The 17,306-nt window shown below is 50.1% G+C and overlaps 1 protein-coding gene and 1 pseudogene across 1 annotated transcript; one reads left to right on the top strand and one right to left on the bottom strand.

Moving 5' to 3' along the window:
• Positions 1-928: 928 nt before the first annotated feature.
• On the top strand, positions 929-2,977 carry LOC119297147 (annotated as a pseudogene).
• A 3,249-nt stretch (positions 2,978-6,226) lies between these two features.
• Positions 6,227-16,257, bottom strand: LOC119299365 (5-formyltetrahydrofolate cyclo-ligase-like protein COG0212). Its single transcript, XM_037576599.1, has 9 exons — positions 16,036-16,257; positions 15,282-15,603; positions 10,250-10,401; positions 9,947-10,037; positions 9,472-9,698; positions 9,105-9,180; positions 8,543-8,668; positions 8,298-8,462; positions 6,227-6,326 (listed from the first exon to the last, which is right to left on the bottom strand). The coding sequence occupies exons 1-8, from the start codon at positions 16,255-16,257 to the stop codon at positions 8,302-8,304; spliced, it is 1,377 nt and encodes a 458-aa protein (XP_037432496.1). The 3' UTR covers positions 6,227-6,326; positions 8,298-8,301.
• Between the last annotated feature and the right edge of the window lie 1,049 nt (positions 16,258-17,306).

Genomic DNA, 17,306 nt, shown 5'->3' with positions numbered 1-17,306 from the left:
GCGATTATGTCTCTAAGTCGTGCCTCGACACGTGGGAGCTATAGTCGCATCGAGGGTGTTACAGCCTTGCCATGCCACACTTTCTCACGCTTTTTTTTGTCAAAGTTGTCTAAAGTTAGTTCCATAAAATGAAAGTCACAAGTTGGCAAGCCTTAAGAAAAATTTGTCACATTTTTTGCATGTATGCTATGTGGATCCCTAATGCGGCAGAACATCTTACCTAAAATACTCTTCTAAATTGGTTAAACTTGTCTAAGCTTTACAATCTAAGGCAACTATAGTCACGAAGCAAACAACCAATAGTATATGAACAACAGCAAACTAGCTTAACATGATCAAACACATTATTTATCGCAAGGTACTTTGGACACTATCTTCAACCTATCAAAAACTTGAATTAAAAAAATCAAGGGGCTATCTTTAAGCTATGAAACACCAAAAAGTAATTCATATATATAGAGCTTGTCCCTGAAGCAAACTTGTACCGAGATGAAGCGAGTAAATTAAGTGATCCGTGTGTGTACACAGAAAAGCTGCCGACACAATAAGAAAAGAGACATGGCAGCACAAGTAGGAACAGAATTTGCACACGTCCATGAACACACACATGCGCCAGGCCAGATACATTGTCACCTAGTAGTAGATCTAGATGAAACAAGCAATGCTGGTGATACAAATGCGTTGTATGTGGGTTCGTGGGTAGATTAATTAGATCGATGTAGATCACTGTTCCGATGGCGGAACTAAATCTATATCCACGATTACAACATCTAGCTAATTAAACACACGCACGCACGCACGAAGTGGGCATATCTTACTGCTTAAGGTTTAGGCAGCCAAGCCAGCACGTACACCTGAAACTTCCCCCTCTCTCTATATATATAGTTGTCCGTCGCCGAGGAGTTGAAGCATTTGTGAAAAGGTCGCCTGTCACGTAGCTAGCTAGCCAGTAGCCACGCCAGGCATTTGTTGTGGGCGAGAGTCGGTGAGTTGATGTGCTGCGGCGCCGAGGTGGCGGACCCTGGAGAGCACCGGCGGCGGCTGGCCGCCGGCGACGACGACGGGGGAGATGGACGGGAGGAGCATGCACTACTGTCCTCGCCGCCGCCCAATACGACGATGTGGCGGCGCAGACAGGCGCAGGACATGTCGGCCATGGTGTCGGCGCTAGCTCATGTCGTCGCCGGCGGCGTGGGCGATGGTGGCATCGCGTCTTCGACCAAGAGACCCGCCGAGCACGAGGCCTTCGCGGAGGAGGCGTGGTGGTCGACGTCGTACGGTGGTGGAGACGGAGACGGCGGAGCGCCGTCGGCGGCCTCTCCCTTCCTTGCCGGTACGTGGTACGCTTGACAACGACCATGCATCTCCATGCATAAGCATCGTGCAACACGCATAAAACGACACGTAACAATAGTATTGTTAGCCTTAAACATGCTTTTTTAGGGAAGCCTTAAACAAGTTAAGGACATTGCTAACGACTCGATCATTTTTTTATTTGGGAGTTCATCAATCCCTAGTACTCTTTTCGTTTCAAATTACTCGTAAATTTAATTACTCGTTATGGTTTTAGTTTAAATTTACGAGTAATTTAGAATGGATGGAGTACTTCTTAGAAGGAGAGAGAATCAAATTAAGATTTGTAAACTAGAGTACTATCATGGACGATTCGGTAGATGTGCGTACGAGCATGCGTGCCGCGTCAGACACGTGTTCCTCCCCACCTACAACAGGGCATGTTGGTCTTCTTCTTCCATGTGCTCGATAGATAAGTCCAATTAAAAAGGGTTTGAAATCTTAGGAGCCGCCAACAGTATGAAAGGAAATCGGCATTATCGTTTTCCCACTGTTCCATTCATACTACGTACATTGGCAAACCTAGGCTGATTCGTGTTAAAAAAAAAACTTTGGCTGATTCATTTCGGCATCATAGCTTCGCGTCGTCCAGCGAAACAGAGCAAGTGGGCAGGAAAGTAGAGTAACATACAGTAGAAAAATACAGAAATTTCTTAGTGACTTGTCATGACATTCTTTCCCTCTCTCCTCTGTTTATTCGACTCGCGTGCAGATTACACAGCAGCGCCCGCCGCATCCTACTCGCCGCACGGGGTGGCAGCCGGCGACGAGGAGCTTCCTTCGCCGTCCTCCGCCGAGTCTGGCGGCTCCGGGGGCACGCCGAGGAAGCGGTACAGGGGCGTGCGGCAGCGGCCGTGGGGGAAGTGGGCGGCGGAGATCCGTGACCCGCACAAGGCGGCGCGTGTGTGGCTCGGGACCTTCGACAACGCCGAGGCCGCCGCGCGCGCCTACGACGCCGCCGCCCTCGGATTCCGCGGCAGCCGCGCCAAGCTCAACTTTCCGGAGTCCGCCACCATCCCGCCACAGCAGCAGCCTCCCCCCGCTCCGGCATTAGCGATGCCACCGCCGCAGCGGCCCGAGGCCTTTGCTGGAGTCGCAGGCTCTGTTGGGAGGGCAGGCCTATTCCCACTACGCCAGGTTCCTGCTGCCGAGCACCGGCGGCTCGACGTCGGGGGCGCCGAGAACGCCGGCGCCTCCTGTGATGTACAGCTTCGGAGCCGGAGCGAGCTACCCCATGCAGCCGGAGAGCAGAGGTGAGGGTGCCAGTACAGAACGCCCGGGCCCGGTGGTGACCTCAGCAGCGGCGTGGGCAGCCTACAGCCATGAGCAGCCTGAGCGGCGGGATGACCCGTCGGTGTGATCCCAACGCAACATTCGCTGACTGACAGTCAAAGCGAAGCCGACGGATACTGACAAGGAAGGAAGGAAGAAAAAAGGGTGGACTCGTTTCTCACGTCGCGTGGTCAGCGTGTTCACACGGACAGCAAATTGTTTGGTTTCTTGGTGGAATTGGAATTTCTGAAAAACTTGTGACAAACTTCGTTCATTTATATTGGAAAAAGCTCAGAATCAACCCGTGGATTTTCTCTCCCGCATCCGCCACCTCGCATAGGACGACACGTGTTTCAGTGGGTCCGTGCACCGCTTCACGTGCTACCTTATTATCTCGTTTGATTGCTCAAGCCATATAAATTTTTTCTTGCCTTCTTCCTTTTTTCCCCAAAGCCATTCAGCCTTTTGCATCATACATGCAAGCAGAACAACGCCATCCCATGCCCACCGGCCTGTGAGTAGACATGTCCACGGAAGAGTCTGGCGGACACCACAACCCGGCCATGTCCTTCTCCAACCCAGTCATAGGTATTCATGGAGGTAGCATGCAAGCAGCATCTAACGGCTGGTGGGCGTCCATGAAGGTAGCTTGCAGCAGCTAGCGGGTACAAACAGCAAGCACTGATGGAGTATCATGCATGCTCGCTAGCCGACGCGACCGGCGACGGGGATTGACAGTTGGAGGTGGATGACCTTGTGGTTGGGGGCGACGACGGCGAACAACAGCGATGCTATCAGCGACGTCTATGTTTATGTAACTTCATTTTCATTGGGTTTTTTTTCGCAACATCATCTGTGTTGCAAAAGTTTTTTTCACAACAACACCCATGCTGCAGAAAAATGAAGGCGAAAAAATGTTTTGGAACACATCAATGTTGCAAAAGTCCGTTCCACAACAATATCCATGTTGCAGAAAATTGAAGCCGGAATTTTTTTTCCTGCAAAGTCATTCCGTGTTGCAAAAGTTGATTCCACAACAAGATCAATGTTGCAGAAATGTGAAGACGAAAAAAATTCTGCAACAACACTAATGTTGCAGAAGAATTTGTGCAACATGTGCTCTATTGCAAAGATGAGAAAGGGGTTGGACTGTTGGATAGTGTCAGATCTAATGGTTTTAGAGACGGTGGATCTTTTTAAATTATCCGCCGGCGGACGCTTAGCCCCGCCTATATTTTATTTAGATAATAGAAACCGATGCAAGAGTGTAAACTCGAATTTGGTAAACCAAGCTTCCCGTGCCGCCCCAAGTTCTCCGTCGGCAGAGACGTCTTTTGACTTCGTACGGATTGGCACTTGTCTAGCCATACAAACACAAGATGCACATTGTCTCTGTTTTACGTGGAACTCAAATAGTTTCACAAAATCAAATGTGTCACGTGTATGACTACGACAAGAAGACAATGTCCCTTACAAAATTCTGTCATGTTTGGTTTTTCTGTCCTTTCTTTTTTGAAAAATGAACAGGTGAAGGAAGCTCTTCACCTAAATATATTTCTCAACTTTGCAATCCATCATTTGATTGATTACAAAGGTGAATTATATAAGCACGTGTAATCGTGATAAGAGATAGAAACGTCATGAGGAGGCGACATGTTTTTGTTCCGGTTTCTTCATCCGGTGTGTCCAGAGCATCAGATCTTCAATGATTCGCTTAAGGATGCTGACACTGTGGTGGTTTTGTTGTCTGAAGGTCGTAGTATTCTTGGAATCCCAAATCTTCCATAGGATGATGAGAAGCATGGAGTGCCAGATCGCTCGAATCCATTTGGTGAGGAAGGCAGCAATCCCAAAGTTCGTCGATGGTGTCGGTAGGTGAGAAGTCAATCCTTTGCCATATTACTGAAAAAGGCTTTCGTCCCGCTTTATAAATAAAGCAAACCACCACAGCCACAAGGTTCAATAAGGTTCACACCCACACACACAGAGTAGCGGCGCAACAAATAGTACAAAAGCTTTTGCTGAGGGCACAGCTCAACAAGCCCAAAAAACAGAAGAAAAAAAAGACAAAGCGGACGAGCCATATTCGCTTCGCGAGTGGGCAATCGATGAAGATGTGCGAGCTGGTTTCACCATCGAACCCACATCTTGGGCAGAGGCGGTTTGAGATGACATGCTTGCGAAGAAGATGGAATAGAGGCCAGACAAAGATGTTGAGGACACATGTTGGCCATATGGGCACTGAATGAGCATCGGTGTTGTCGACCGGCGTGGTCAGTTCATAGGTGGTCTTTGTAGTGAAGCGTAGACCGTTGTTGAGGAAGCGCTCGTCTGGTTCCGGCAACACCTAGAAGTCCTGTAGAAGCGACAACAAAGAGCACAACTTGGTAGCGGCGTTAGATGTTAGGTGGTTCCGCAGGATTGATTTCAAACCATGAATCAAAACAGAGGTCACACGAGCAAGTGGTGTAGTGGTGTGCGAGTAGAGGCATGGAAATAGAGCACTGAGTGATTTTTTATGCAGCCAAATATCTAACCAGAAGTAGGTGTTGGTGTCAGAGTTTGTGATTACACTATTACACCACTCGCTCTGTCCGGTTATAAGGGAAGAATGTCTAGTGCCACCAAGGCCCAGGTGCTACCGTGATACGGGATCCTGGGTCATCAGATCTTAAATCGGACGGCATATGGAAACTATTGGATCTGCTGGACCTATACACTATTTTCGGACTCTCAGGGGAATTTCTTCCTTTTGCAAAATATTGCAGAGTTTTTGGGAATCGTCCAATCTAAGAATGTCTAATAGACCAAATCATAGTAGCATCTAGTCCTCGGTACCATCAAATATTTTGTTCCCGGTTATAAGGGTATATCTAGAAAATGAGTGTCATATTAGTTCTCTCTCCTCTTATTAGCCTCGGCCAATTAAATTAAAGGAGAAGAATGAGGATTGGGGATTATGCGTGGGAGAAAATGGGGGTTGGAGGATAGAGTGAGGGAGTGAATTTTTTTTTCATGATAATACATGTCTCATTCATATCATAAAGATCAAAGTACAAGTCTCGTAAAAACCGGCATGACAAAACTGAAAAGATAACAAAACACCTCTGAGCTTGACACCAACGTCTGTCACCTGCCTCCAGCACCACCACAACAGCCAAGAAAAAAATGATGGATCACCTCCTCACCCGAGCTCGGCGGGGCTTCATCGCTAATATGCAGCTTTACGGACCTCCAAGATGGCTCACCAAAAATGAAGTCATTATCGTTAAACGAATCAGACCGGGGCAACACTCGGTACACTGTTTGAAGATAAAATTTGTAATGCTAGATGTATACATATGACTAGACGGAGGTAGTAGATCACGTTATTATACACACCTGAGACCGGGAGATTGAGACAAGGGTCTCAAGGACACGGTCCACGAAATACAGGAGACAAATAATCCATTCACACGTTCAAATTAGGGAACTTTTGGATAAGGTGGCTAGATCATTCGGCTGAATTTTAAATTTCAGCGTTCACAACCTGTCATCTTTTTCTTCTTCCGTTTTCAGCGCAAACCACAATTTAATTAAGTGACTTCGACAAATTGGTCACAACTCTCGTAGTGAAGTACAAAAGACGCAAGAGCCAATCACGTAATGCCGCATCAGCGCCGGGACACATGTGCGCTTTGACTGTACCAACGCGAACACACCTGCACACACGTCAGCAGATAAGGTCAGCCAAGTATGATGCACATCATTGGGATCTAATTAAAGTTGGTCATACCACAAGTTGACTTTTTAGTACTTCCTCTATCTCAAAATATAAGATGTTTAACATCTTATATTTTAACGTTTTATATTTGAGGACAGAGGGATGCGAAGACCATCAAATAGGCCATAGAAACAGCCACACTAGTACTCATTTATGTTGCCGACTCAACGAAGAAGATGAAACAGTATGACCTTTTGTAAAGAGATAATATCACCAGAAGTCATAAAACTTGCTTTGAATGTTTAGTTTGGTGCTAAAAACTTAAAAAAAAACGAATTTGTGGTCACTCAACTTGCGTTCACGTGCAAATACGGTCACAGAGTGCGTATGCATGCGTATCTGCCGCTTGCGTGACACGCCATACGCCACGCGTGCATGGCCCCACTGTCAGACTGGGTGGTAGAGGCGCTAGGTGTGACGACATTTTTGCAGAAAAGATTCAAAAATAATCATCATGCCAGCTATCGGACCAGCAACCTATTCAAACTTGCCACGCGAGCTAACCACGCACACAAGGCATTCCTTTCCAGTCTAATAATGAAATGAATATTGTAATGTATTATATTGGTCAACCCAACAAATAATATATTTTTGGCGGGACAACCATAAAATTACTTGAATTCAAAAAAAAATCTGATTTATCTGAAAGAATTTTTGAGGGCGAGCCAAAAGAAAACATTTTGAAATTCGTAATTGTTCATGTGTCTAAGGAGGAACACATAATTTTATATGTTGTCAACAACGACTACTTGTATCCAACATTATTTTCTTGATGCCCATTTTTTTCTCAGGACACGTCAGAAAAATCAGTTTCTAGGTAATCTCGGAAATTTCGTATTTTTTCGCCCGAATTTATTCAAACAAATTCAAATTCAATTTTTTTGGCATTACAATATATAAAACTGAACCTAGAAAAGAATAAAGCCTATGCACGATTCCAACGGTTAGTATTGCACATCTGCTAGGTGACCCCAACTTGTGAGTTTGAGTAAATATCAGCTAAAATTACCAAAAATTATTGATGGAGACCATTGGAATCGATCACGTGACCATGGAGCTATGCAGTGCGTTGTATGATTATGTGCATACAAAATTTTATTTGATACAGTTCTGGGTGTTTAAATTCAAAAATACATTTGAAATTTTGGCACGAGGTTCAGTGACCACGGGGATTTCTCAGACCAGAATGAAAATTCCTGCTAATATCTTGGACAGTTTTTTTTAATTCGAATTTCATTTAAAACTTTGAGATTTTCTGAGAACCGGCATTTTTGGTCGCACAAAAAAAACATAATCGAGAAAAAAAACTGCTTTCATTATAAATTATTGTTTGCCTCTGTTTTAACTTGAGAATCTGCTTAGTGTGTTGGTTGGCAGAAGGTATGCTCGTACATGAGCTAGTGAGTCCGAGCCCCGAAAGCTGTTTTTTTCTAATTGACAACGAGAGTGTATATGTAAAAAAGAACATGCACACGTAGCACTCTGTTGTTCCGGTCACTAACAGTGGCCATAGCAACGTTGGCATGCCATGTAAGCACAACATATGTCTAGATATGGACGAAGCACAACATATGTCTAGAAGTGGCCGTATATGTATGCAGGGACAAGTTGAATGACCATAATTCTGTATTTTTAGAGTTTTAGCACTAAACTGAACATCAAGCACAAGTTCTATGACTTTCGGGGATATTAGCTCTTTTGTAAACAAGTCTTTATAGACCCAATATTTGAACCGCGCAATGCTTAACATATCTTAATTTTCTCTAAAATATATGTATAATATTCAATAGAATCAGTTATGATACACATACTTAGTTATGCAGAGGCCAGGTGTTACTCATAATGTTCTGTATCCTCTTGATGCTACATTTTGAGATAATAAAATCGCCCTTTATCAAAAAAAACATACGTAGTTACCGCCCTCTTCTTCTTCTTCGCTGAGCTGTTGGTGGTAGATTCTCAGATGGCCCACAAGGAAGTATTGTTCCTGTCTCTTGCTCTATGCGTCTCTTCAGCTCTCTTAGAATTCGAATTTGGCCCAACTTTTCGGGAGATAGTTTTTCCCAGTAAATCCCTGCACAAACAGAAGTTCGTCAAAATCTGGTGGTGGAAGACTTATTTGCAACTTTACCAAGCGAGAGGAATCAGTCAGACCTTGTGGCTTTGGGATTGCAGTATTTGTTAAGATGACCTGAGTTGGGGTGCAGATAATATCAACCGGTACATCATGAATTAGCAGCTTTTCAACTGGAATGTCATCCACTAATTGCTTGTCATGTACTGTACCCGTAGACAAAATTGGAAGTTAATTCTACTGGATTGGTTACTACTCAATCTTTCGGGTAGAAACTAACGAATCACCAATTGTTTCCACTTCAGAAAAGAAGCGGCACAGCATGTCCACATAGATGGTTCTTTGAAGAAAATGATCGATGAAATACAAGCAGGATTGTGGATTACAAAGGACAATATCCACCAGTATCTCAACCATTTCTAGCGTCACAACTATAAAGTTAGGTCCAGTTAGCCACAGGCTATTACATAAAAAAGAAGTGCTGACAAATATTTTGAGAAAAACAAAATAGAAAGCTGGCACTCATGCTGAAGAATGAGAAGATGCCCACCTATATAATCAATTATCCTAGTTCCTACATTACCAAACTAATTAGATCTGTATACAAACTGGATCACCAGCTGATACATAAATAAAACTCACCAGTTGTTACTACCATGGTCGAATCATCTATAGCTCCCATATAACGAAGCATCCCATATTCCAGCTCTGCAAATCCCTATGATCAACGTTCATAGATAAACTACAGATAAGAAGCGAGAAAATTCGACTTTTGGTAGACAAAGCACAGTTCGATTTCAGGGTAGCATTGACATTGTACATAACCGTTTGTATAGTTCTCCATTTATAAAAGGAAAATGGCGCAGTGGAGGCTTTCCCTACTGTTTCTTCATTAAAGAAGCAGCATTGACATTGTGAAAGGTCAACAGTTGATCTTGATCATTGATCCAAGTATAACAAAATCAACTCTAGTTCAGTTCTTCAACTGCATGTGCAAGAAAATAATTACCTCACCCTTCCCTAGTCGTGCTCCCGTGCTTGGATCAACTGCAACCGACCCAATCACAATCAGATCCACTTTAATCACTTCATCTAGACCTATCGGCCTTCCATATTTGGCTGCGCCAACAGAAGTGCATGCTTCAGGAATGCATCCAGTGGGTATCATCTGAGATTCTAGAGCGGAGAAGAACCCCGTCCTGAGCCGTGGTTGCGGTGTCAGAAGTTTCTTATCGCCTGTGTGATTCCAGTAGCATCATTTGTAAATAATGAAAGACCTGGTCGAGTATATGTATGACAAACTTATACTGAGTACTGGGCTAAAATGAGCATCAGGTTCAAAGGGGCAGATGGTATGGAAAGCTATAAGCCTCATCAAAGTCTGCTCTGGCTTGCATGGATAATTCAAGAAACGAAACAAGATATCAATAGCCAATAACATGCAAGTTTTTAAGGTATGCAAGGAGAAGTGGCAGCCGACTCACCTGAGAGTGTTAAGAATCGAACTTGCTTCTGCGGCGAATCCGGATTGACCTTCACGCATTGTGCATTCTGAAACACGTCCAACCTCCCTAACTAGTGAGATCCAGAAACATTTCCACGTCATTACAGAGTTATATAATAAGCAAAAATAATGAAGGAACAGTTAGATAGCAGGACCAAGGGAACTCCCCAATTTTGCGGCTGGTAACATCAACCACAATCGGAGATAGGAACAGAACAGCGTGCTAGTTTCCGTGGTGGGGGCTCCGAGGTGAGAAGCGAAAGGGAGGCGGGAGAGAGCGGACCGAATCGGCGGCGGCGGCGGCGCCATCGAAGTTGGGGATGCGGTGGTGGACGGGGCGCGGGTTGCGCGCGACGCTCTCGGCCTCGAGCACGTCCCACACCCGCTTTCGTATCTTCCACTTCCACGCCCTAGGGTCCGCCTCCGCCTGCGCCCCTGGGATTGGGGTATACTTAACTCCTGAAGCAAGGACTGTACCCAGATGATCTTTGATGTGGCATTGGCCACAACCTTATACTCAGCCTCAATACTGCTACGCGAGACAGTAGCCTGTTTCCGAGCACTCCAGGCAATCAGGTTAGAGCCAAAGAAGACAGCATAACCCCCCGTGGATCGCCTGTCATCCGGATTGCCAGCCCAGTCTGCATCAAAATATGCTGAAAGACAACCAGAGTCAGACGGCTGAATATGCAAACCATGAGCCACCGTGAAACGAATATAGCGCAAAATCCGCTTAACAGCAGACCAATGAGTGTCACGGGGTGACTGCAGATACTGGCAGACTCGGTTAACAGCATAGGAAATGTCTGGTCGCGTGATCGTCAAGTACTGGAGCCCACCAACAATACTCCTGTACTCTGTCGCATCAGAAGAAGAAAGAAACACACCATCAACAGCATTGAGCTTATCAGTGGTAGACATGGGTGTAGTCGTCGGTTTGCACTTAAGCATCCCAGCTCGCTGCAACAAATCCAGAGAGTACTTCTTCTGCGTCATAACAAGGCCAGCAGCACGAGAAGTAACCTCCACACCAAGAAAGTAATGAAGCTTCCCAAGGTTCTTGACCGCAAAATCAGCACCAAGTGAGCGAACAAGCGCAGTAGCAGCCGACTGAGAGGAGCTGACCAAAATGATATCATCTACATAGACCAACAAGTACATAGTAACCTCAGGCCTTTGAAGAAGAAACAATGAGGAGTCAGCAGTTGATGATGCAAAACCATGAGCACGAAGAGCCATTGCAAGACGAGCATGCCAAGCACGAGGAGCCTGCTTCAGACCATAAATTGCCTTGGACAGACGACAGAGATGATCAGGGCGATCCGGATCAGAGAAACCCGGAGGCTGGCGCATGTAAACCTCCTCCGCCAAGACACCATGAAGAAAAGCATTTTGAACATCAAGCTGACGAAGAAACCAACCTCGAGTAACAGCCAGAGAGAGAAGAAGTCTGATGGTAGTAGGCTTGACCACTGGACTGAAGGTGTCTTCATAGTCAAGTCCAAAACGCTGTCGAAAACCACGAGCAACCAGACGAGCCTTATAGCGCTCAATGGACCCATCAGAATGCCTCTTCACTTTGAAAACCCATTTGGAATCAATGACATTTACCTGTGATTGTGGAGGAACAAGAGTCCATGTCTGATTGCGAAGAAGCGCTTGATACTCCTGCTCCATGGCCTCTCTCCAATGAGGAATGCGCATAGCAGCTTGATACGTGCGTGGCTCAGAGGATGGATCTGCGAGAGCAGCAGACATGCACGCCGCTAACCAAGCAACTGTGCCATCGTGACGTTGCTTAGGCTAAAAAATGCCACTCCAACTGCGCGTATGTGGACGTAGAGCAGCAGCAGGAGCCGGCGGAGGCGAAGGTGATGGAGACGTGACGGTCGCCGGAGATGCAGGAATCACCTCAGGCGAGCTCGGGACAGACGACTCCGGGCTGCATGGCGAAGACTGGCCCGATGACAGGGGCTCAGAGGCCATGGGCGAACCGAGAGTGGGCGAGGCCAGCTCCGGTGACACCGGCCCAGACGGCCGTGGCGAGGCGAGAGCAGGCGAGGCCGGCCCTGGTGAGAAGGGCCCAGACACCCTGGGCGAGGCAGGGGCGGGCGAGGTCAGGCCTGGTGATGACTGCCCCGACGCCCTGGGCGAGACGGGGACCGAGGAGGCCGGCCCAGTCGGCGGAGTTGCAGGGCGCGACGATGGCGAAGGCAGCCCAGAAGCCAGAGGCGACCAGGCCAGGGCGTCGATCGGCCGTGCATGAGCACGGAAACCGAGGCCATGCAGGGGCGCCATGTGCTCCTCATGCACAACAGAAGGTGCCGAGGATGAAGGCGATGGCGACAAAGAGGAAGATGACACTTCCAGAATCTCCAAACGAGCCCCACGACCAGTGCCTGCACCATGGTTAGGCAACAATAGAGGAGAATATGCAACATCATCAAATTGGTCAGAAGCAACAGAGGATGAATGCATGACAGGTGGCTCGGTAGTGGACACAGGGAGTTTGGCAAAGGGAAAAACATGCTCATCAAACACAACATCCCGAGAGATGTAGACACGATTAGTGGGCACATGAAGACATTTGTATCCTTTATGAAGAGAGCTATAACCAAGAAAAACACACTTCTTGGAACGAAACTCGAGCTTACGCTTGTTATATGGACGGAGATGGGGCCAGCAAGCACACCCAAACACCTTGAGAAAGGTGTAGTCCGGTTGTTCATTAAGGAGAACTTCAATGGGAGTCTTCATATTCAAAACACGAGTGGGAGTACGATTGATGAGAAAACATGCAGTGGTGAAAGCATCACTCCAAAAACGAAACGGAACAGATGCATGGGCCAAAAGAGTCAGACCAGCTTCAACAATGTGACGATGCTTACGTTCTACTGAACCATTCTGCTGATGTGTATGTGGACATGCTAAACGGTGAGTGATCCCAAGCGACTGAAAGAAGGAGTTGAGGTTGCGATACTCGCCACCCCAGTCCGACTGAACATGAACAATTTTGTGCTTGAGAAGGCGTTCAACATGTTTTTGGAACTGAACAAGAATGTCAAACACATCAGATTTACGTTTGATAAGATAAAGCCAGGTAAAGCGGCTGTAAGCATCAACAAAACTGATATAGTAATTATGACCACTAACAGAAGTCTCAGCAGGACCCCATACATCTGAAAACACAAGTTTTAAAGGATGTTTCACCTCACGACTGGACTCCGAAAAAGGAAGTTGATGACTCTTCCCCTGCTGACAAGCATCACACACTGCTACATCTTTATTACTAGACACACTAGGAAGCTCATGACGACGCAAAACATGCCGGACAATAGGTGTGGCCGGGTGACCAAGACGAGCATGCCACTGTGACGGAGATACCCGAACTCCACTGAAGACGCGAGCGACGCCAGGATGCTCCAGACGATAGAGACCTTGGCAGAGCCGCCCACTAAGAAGAATGTCCCTCGTGCCCCGATCCTTAATAAAAAGATCAAAAGGATGAAATTCACAAAGCACATTATTATCACGAGTGAGTTTAGGAACTGAAAGAAGATTATGTGTCACAGATGGAACTCGAAGAACATTGCGAAGTTGAAGACTCCTATTGGCATGTCTAGTGAGAAGTGATGCTTGACCAATATGAGAGATGTGCATACCTGCTCCATTGGCGGTGTGGATCTTGTCGGAGCCATGGTAGGGTTCACGAGTGTGAAGCTTCCCCATCTCACTGGTCAGGTGCTCTGTCGCCCCAGAGTCCATGTACCAGTGGGGATCAATGGAGTAGGACTGAGTGTGTCCCTGTGGCTTCTGCGGCGGCGGATGATCAGCCATGGCGACCTGACGAGCAAAGTTGCGTGTATCCTTCCCATCATTGCCGAGACCAAGAAAACCCCACTAGAAGTGCTTGTGACACTTCGAGGCCCAGTGCCCATCGCGACCACAAAGCTGGCACACACGTGGACCGCCAGCCCCTGGTAGCGTCGCAGTAGGAGGAGGGGCCGAGGCGGGTGGTGGTGACTGCCCCGAAGGAGCCCTGGATGAAGCAGACGAGCGACCACCCTTGGTGGCGGCGTTTGCCGAGAGGGCGCTGTTGCCCCTGGATCGGCGCGTCTCGACTCGTTGCTCAGTAAGCAGGAGGCGTGAAAAGACCTCGTGTGCTGGCATGGGCGTGAAGTTGCCCCTCTAATTGATGATCTCGACTAGGGCGTCATACTCCTCATCAAGACCATTGACAATAAACGAGTTGAACTCGGAGTCGGTGAGGGGCTGTCCAATGGAGGCCAGCGTGTCGGCGAGACTCTTGACTTTGTTGTAGAACTCAGTGGCGGTGGAGTCAAGCTTCTGACACTCCCCAAGTTGGCGACGGAGCCCAGATACACGAGCCTGCGACTGTGCCGCAAACGAGCGCTCAAGAATAGTCCATGCCTCGTGGGACGTCTTGGCGAAGACAACAAGCCCAGCAACGGCCGGAGAGAGCGACCCCTGGATGGAGGAGAGGTTCGCCTGATCCTGCCCTGTCCAGACACGGTGAGCCGGATTATAGACCGGACCGTGCACGCTGTCAACCAGCGCAGGAGGGCAAGGGAGAGAGCCGTTGACATAGCCAAGCAGATAGTGACTCCCAAGAAGCGGAAGTACCTGCGCGCGCCAGAAGATGTAATTGTCCGACGACAACTTGATGGTGATGAGATGGACGAAGTGAAACGGCGGCGGCGGCTGCGATCCCATCGAGGAGACTGGCTGAGGTGAGACCGCCGTGGAGACAGTCAGAGGGGCAGCCGGCGCGGTGACAGAGGGCGCGATGGCCGCGGTTGACGCCGCGAAGCCTGCCAGCGCGACGTCCTCCGCCACCAGCGGCGCAGTGGCCGAGGGCGCGACAGCCGCGGTTGACGGGGCGGCGGCGGTGTGGGCCACGAGCGCCTGCCCGGGCGAAGTAGCAGTCGGCGGGAGCGCGAAGAGGGAGCCGACGCTCCGTGTCCCGATCGGCGCCTGAAGGGAGGCGGCATCCAGCGGCCTCGAGAGAAGTGCCGCGAGGGAGGCCAGCAGAAAACCGGTGGCGGTGGAGCCGGACGCAGCGGCGGACGTCATAGCAGTCGGGCGACGGCGACGGCGGGCGCGGCGGCGGCGGCGGTGGCGGCGGCGGCGGCGGCGGCGGTTTAGGGTTTTTAGGCGGAAGCGGACGTAACCTAGCGTGATACCATGTAAGACAATAGGCTTTGGGGGGAACCGGCACAACCCTCTAGGGGTGGCCTATCACATATATATATAATGAGGTGGTATACAACGTTACAATATACACATGTAAATACAGTCTAACACCATCGAGGCCCGCGCTTCGGCGTCGAGGCGGAGCCGCTCGGCCTCGAAGGCCGACGCGTCGAACGAGGACGGCGACGAGCTCCTGGACGCCGCGGACGCCACAGCGACCATGGCGCGGCGGGAGGACGACGCAGCGGCACCGGCGACGTGTAGCGATAACGACGGCGAGGCCGGGAGGAGGAGGGGAGGCATGGCTTCCGCTCCCGCCACTCGTGACTGGTGCGTGCGCGAGCGTGTGTGTGCTTGTGTATGGTGAGCACGTGCACACGTGCACTTGGGACTCTCGTTGTGCTGCTGGCATGCGGGCCCGCTCTGGCAGCGAAACAGATGAATGAGCCATCGGGCATTCCAATTTCTCATTTACCTTTTTGACGATTCTTTGATGCTTAGAGCATCTCAGCCGTTCGGCATCGAAAAAGAGCCCCCTGAGGGCGAGCCAGCGTTAGATTAACGCGTGGGCGCGACCTAGCTCTCAGTCGGCGGTTCAACGGTAGCTTCGGGTGCGGCGATATTGCGTACAAAATATATGCAAACTCGGCAACATTTGCACGAACTCGGTGAAACTTTATTCAAATTTGTACATAAAACATGAAAACATGCAAACTACGACTGAACTACGCCTAAAGTACGCCTAGCCGTCACTGTCCGCCGTCGCCGCCGCCGTCTACATGCCGAGAAGCCTTAGTCGCCGCCGCCGTCATCATCGTCGTCGTTGTCGTCACGCGGCTGGCTTGGGCCGGCGACGTCGTTGCTGTAGCCCTGGCGAAGGTCGGCGAGGCGCGGTGGCGCGCTGGACGGCCCGGCCTCGTCCTCCTCATCGCTGTCGAGGACGATGACGTCGCGCTCCTGGCGCCCGCGGCGCCGGGCCTGGAGCTTCGCGTACGCCCGGCATTGGCGGCGGACCTGCTCACGAACGTAGTCCTCCTTTGCCCACTTGAGAGCGAACTCGTCGTCCGGGGCAGCCATCTCGACGTGCTCCGGCTTCACCGGGAGCAGCCCCGGCTCGGGCTTCGGCTGGACCAGGCGGAGGGAGCGTCTCCCCGGAGCCGGACCAGGCGGGAAGGGCCGGGCACCCTACTTGATGACGAGGGCACCGCTGCGGGTGCGGCGCCCGAGCGGCGTCTCCTCCGGCTCGGGCTTGACGGGGCGAAGCGGCGCGGCCGGTGAGCCAGAGCACGACGACAAGGACGACCCCGGCTCCATCCGCCGCGGTGTCCAAGAGCTACCACGGCGGCGCGAGAAGGTCAGCCGCTATGGGTACTCGAGGCGCGGCACGTTGCTGGTCTCGATGTGGTCGAGGACGGCCTCGAGGGTGCGGCCTGGCACGCCCCATCACTCGCCTTGACCGTCGGCGTTGAAACGGCTGCGAGGGATGACGCTGTTGGTGGCGGCGATCTGCTCGTCGCGACGGCATTGGAAGTACATGGTCCAGAGGGTGTGGTTGTCGGCAGCGTAGCGTGGCTTGTCCCTTTGTGCCTGCGTCAGGGAAGAGCGGATGTGGGCGATCTCGGCACGCCGTGCCGCTCCTTCGAGCACGGGTACGCCGCCGGCGCTTAGGCGCCACGTCCCCGGCACCCGCATGTCCGGGGGCACCGGGTACTCGGCCTCGTAGAGCAGGCGCGCCTCCTGCTCTTGGAGGTGGCGGCGGCCGAAGCCGTTCGCCGCCGCGCCGTCGCTTGGGTACCTCTCGGCCATATTTCTCATCGGCGGGAAGAGATGAGTGTTGCTATCTACGTCGGAGAGGGGGGAATGAGAGTTGTGGCGTCCACCGATGGGGAGGTCGCATTTTATAGCCGTAGCGGGGCGGTGATGGGCTGCATGCCGGGCGACGCGTGGCTGGATGGGCGTCGCGGCACTTTCACTACACCGCCCGTGAGAGGCATCAATGGAGGCTGACCGGCACGGCAGCGCGGCAGCCTTCGCATTGATTCCCGCGGGAACCGAGGCGATGAGGGTGACGAAGCGGCGTCTCGCTGACTCGACGGGTCCATCTGCTTTCACGCCAAAACCAATTG

The sequence above is a fragment of the Triticum dicoccoides genome, chromosome 5A (genome assembly GCF_002162155.2).
Source record: "Triticum dicoccoides isolate Atlit2015 ecotype Zavitan chromosome 5A, WEW_v2.0, whole genome shotgun sequence".
Classification (NCBI taxonomy): domain Eukaryota; kingdom Viridiplantae; phylum Streptophyta; class Magnoliopsida; order Poales; family Poaceae; genus Triticum; species Triticum dicoccoides.
This window is presented reverse-complemented; position numbering and strand designations above follow the sequence as displayed.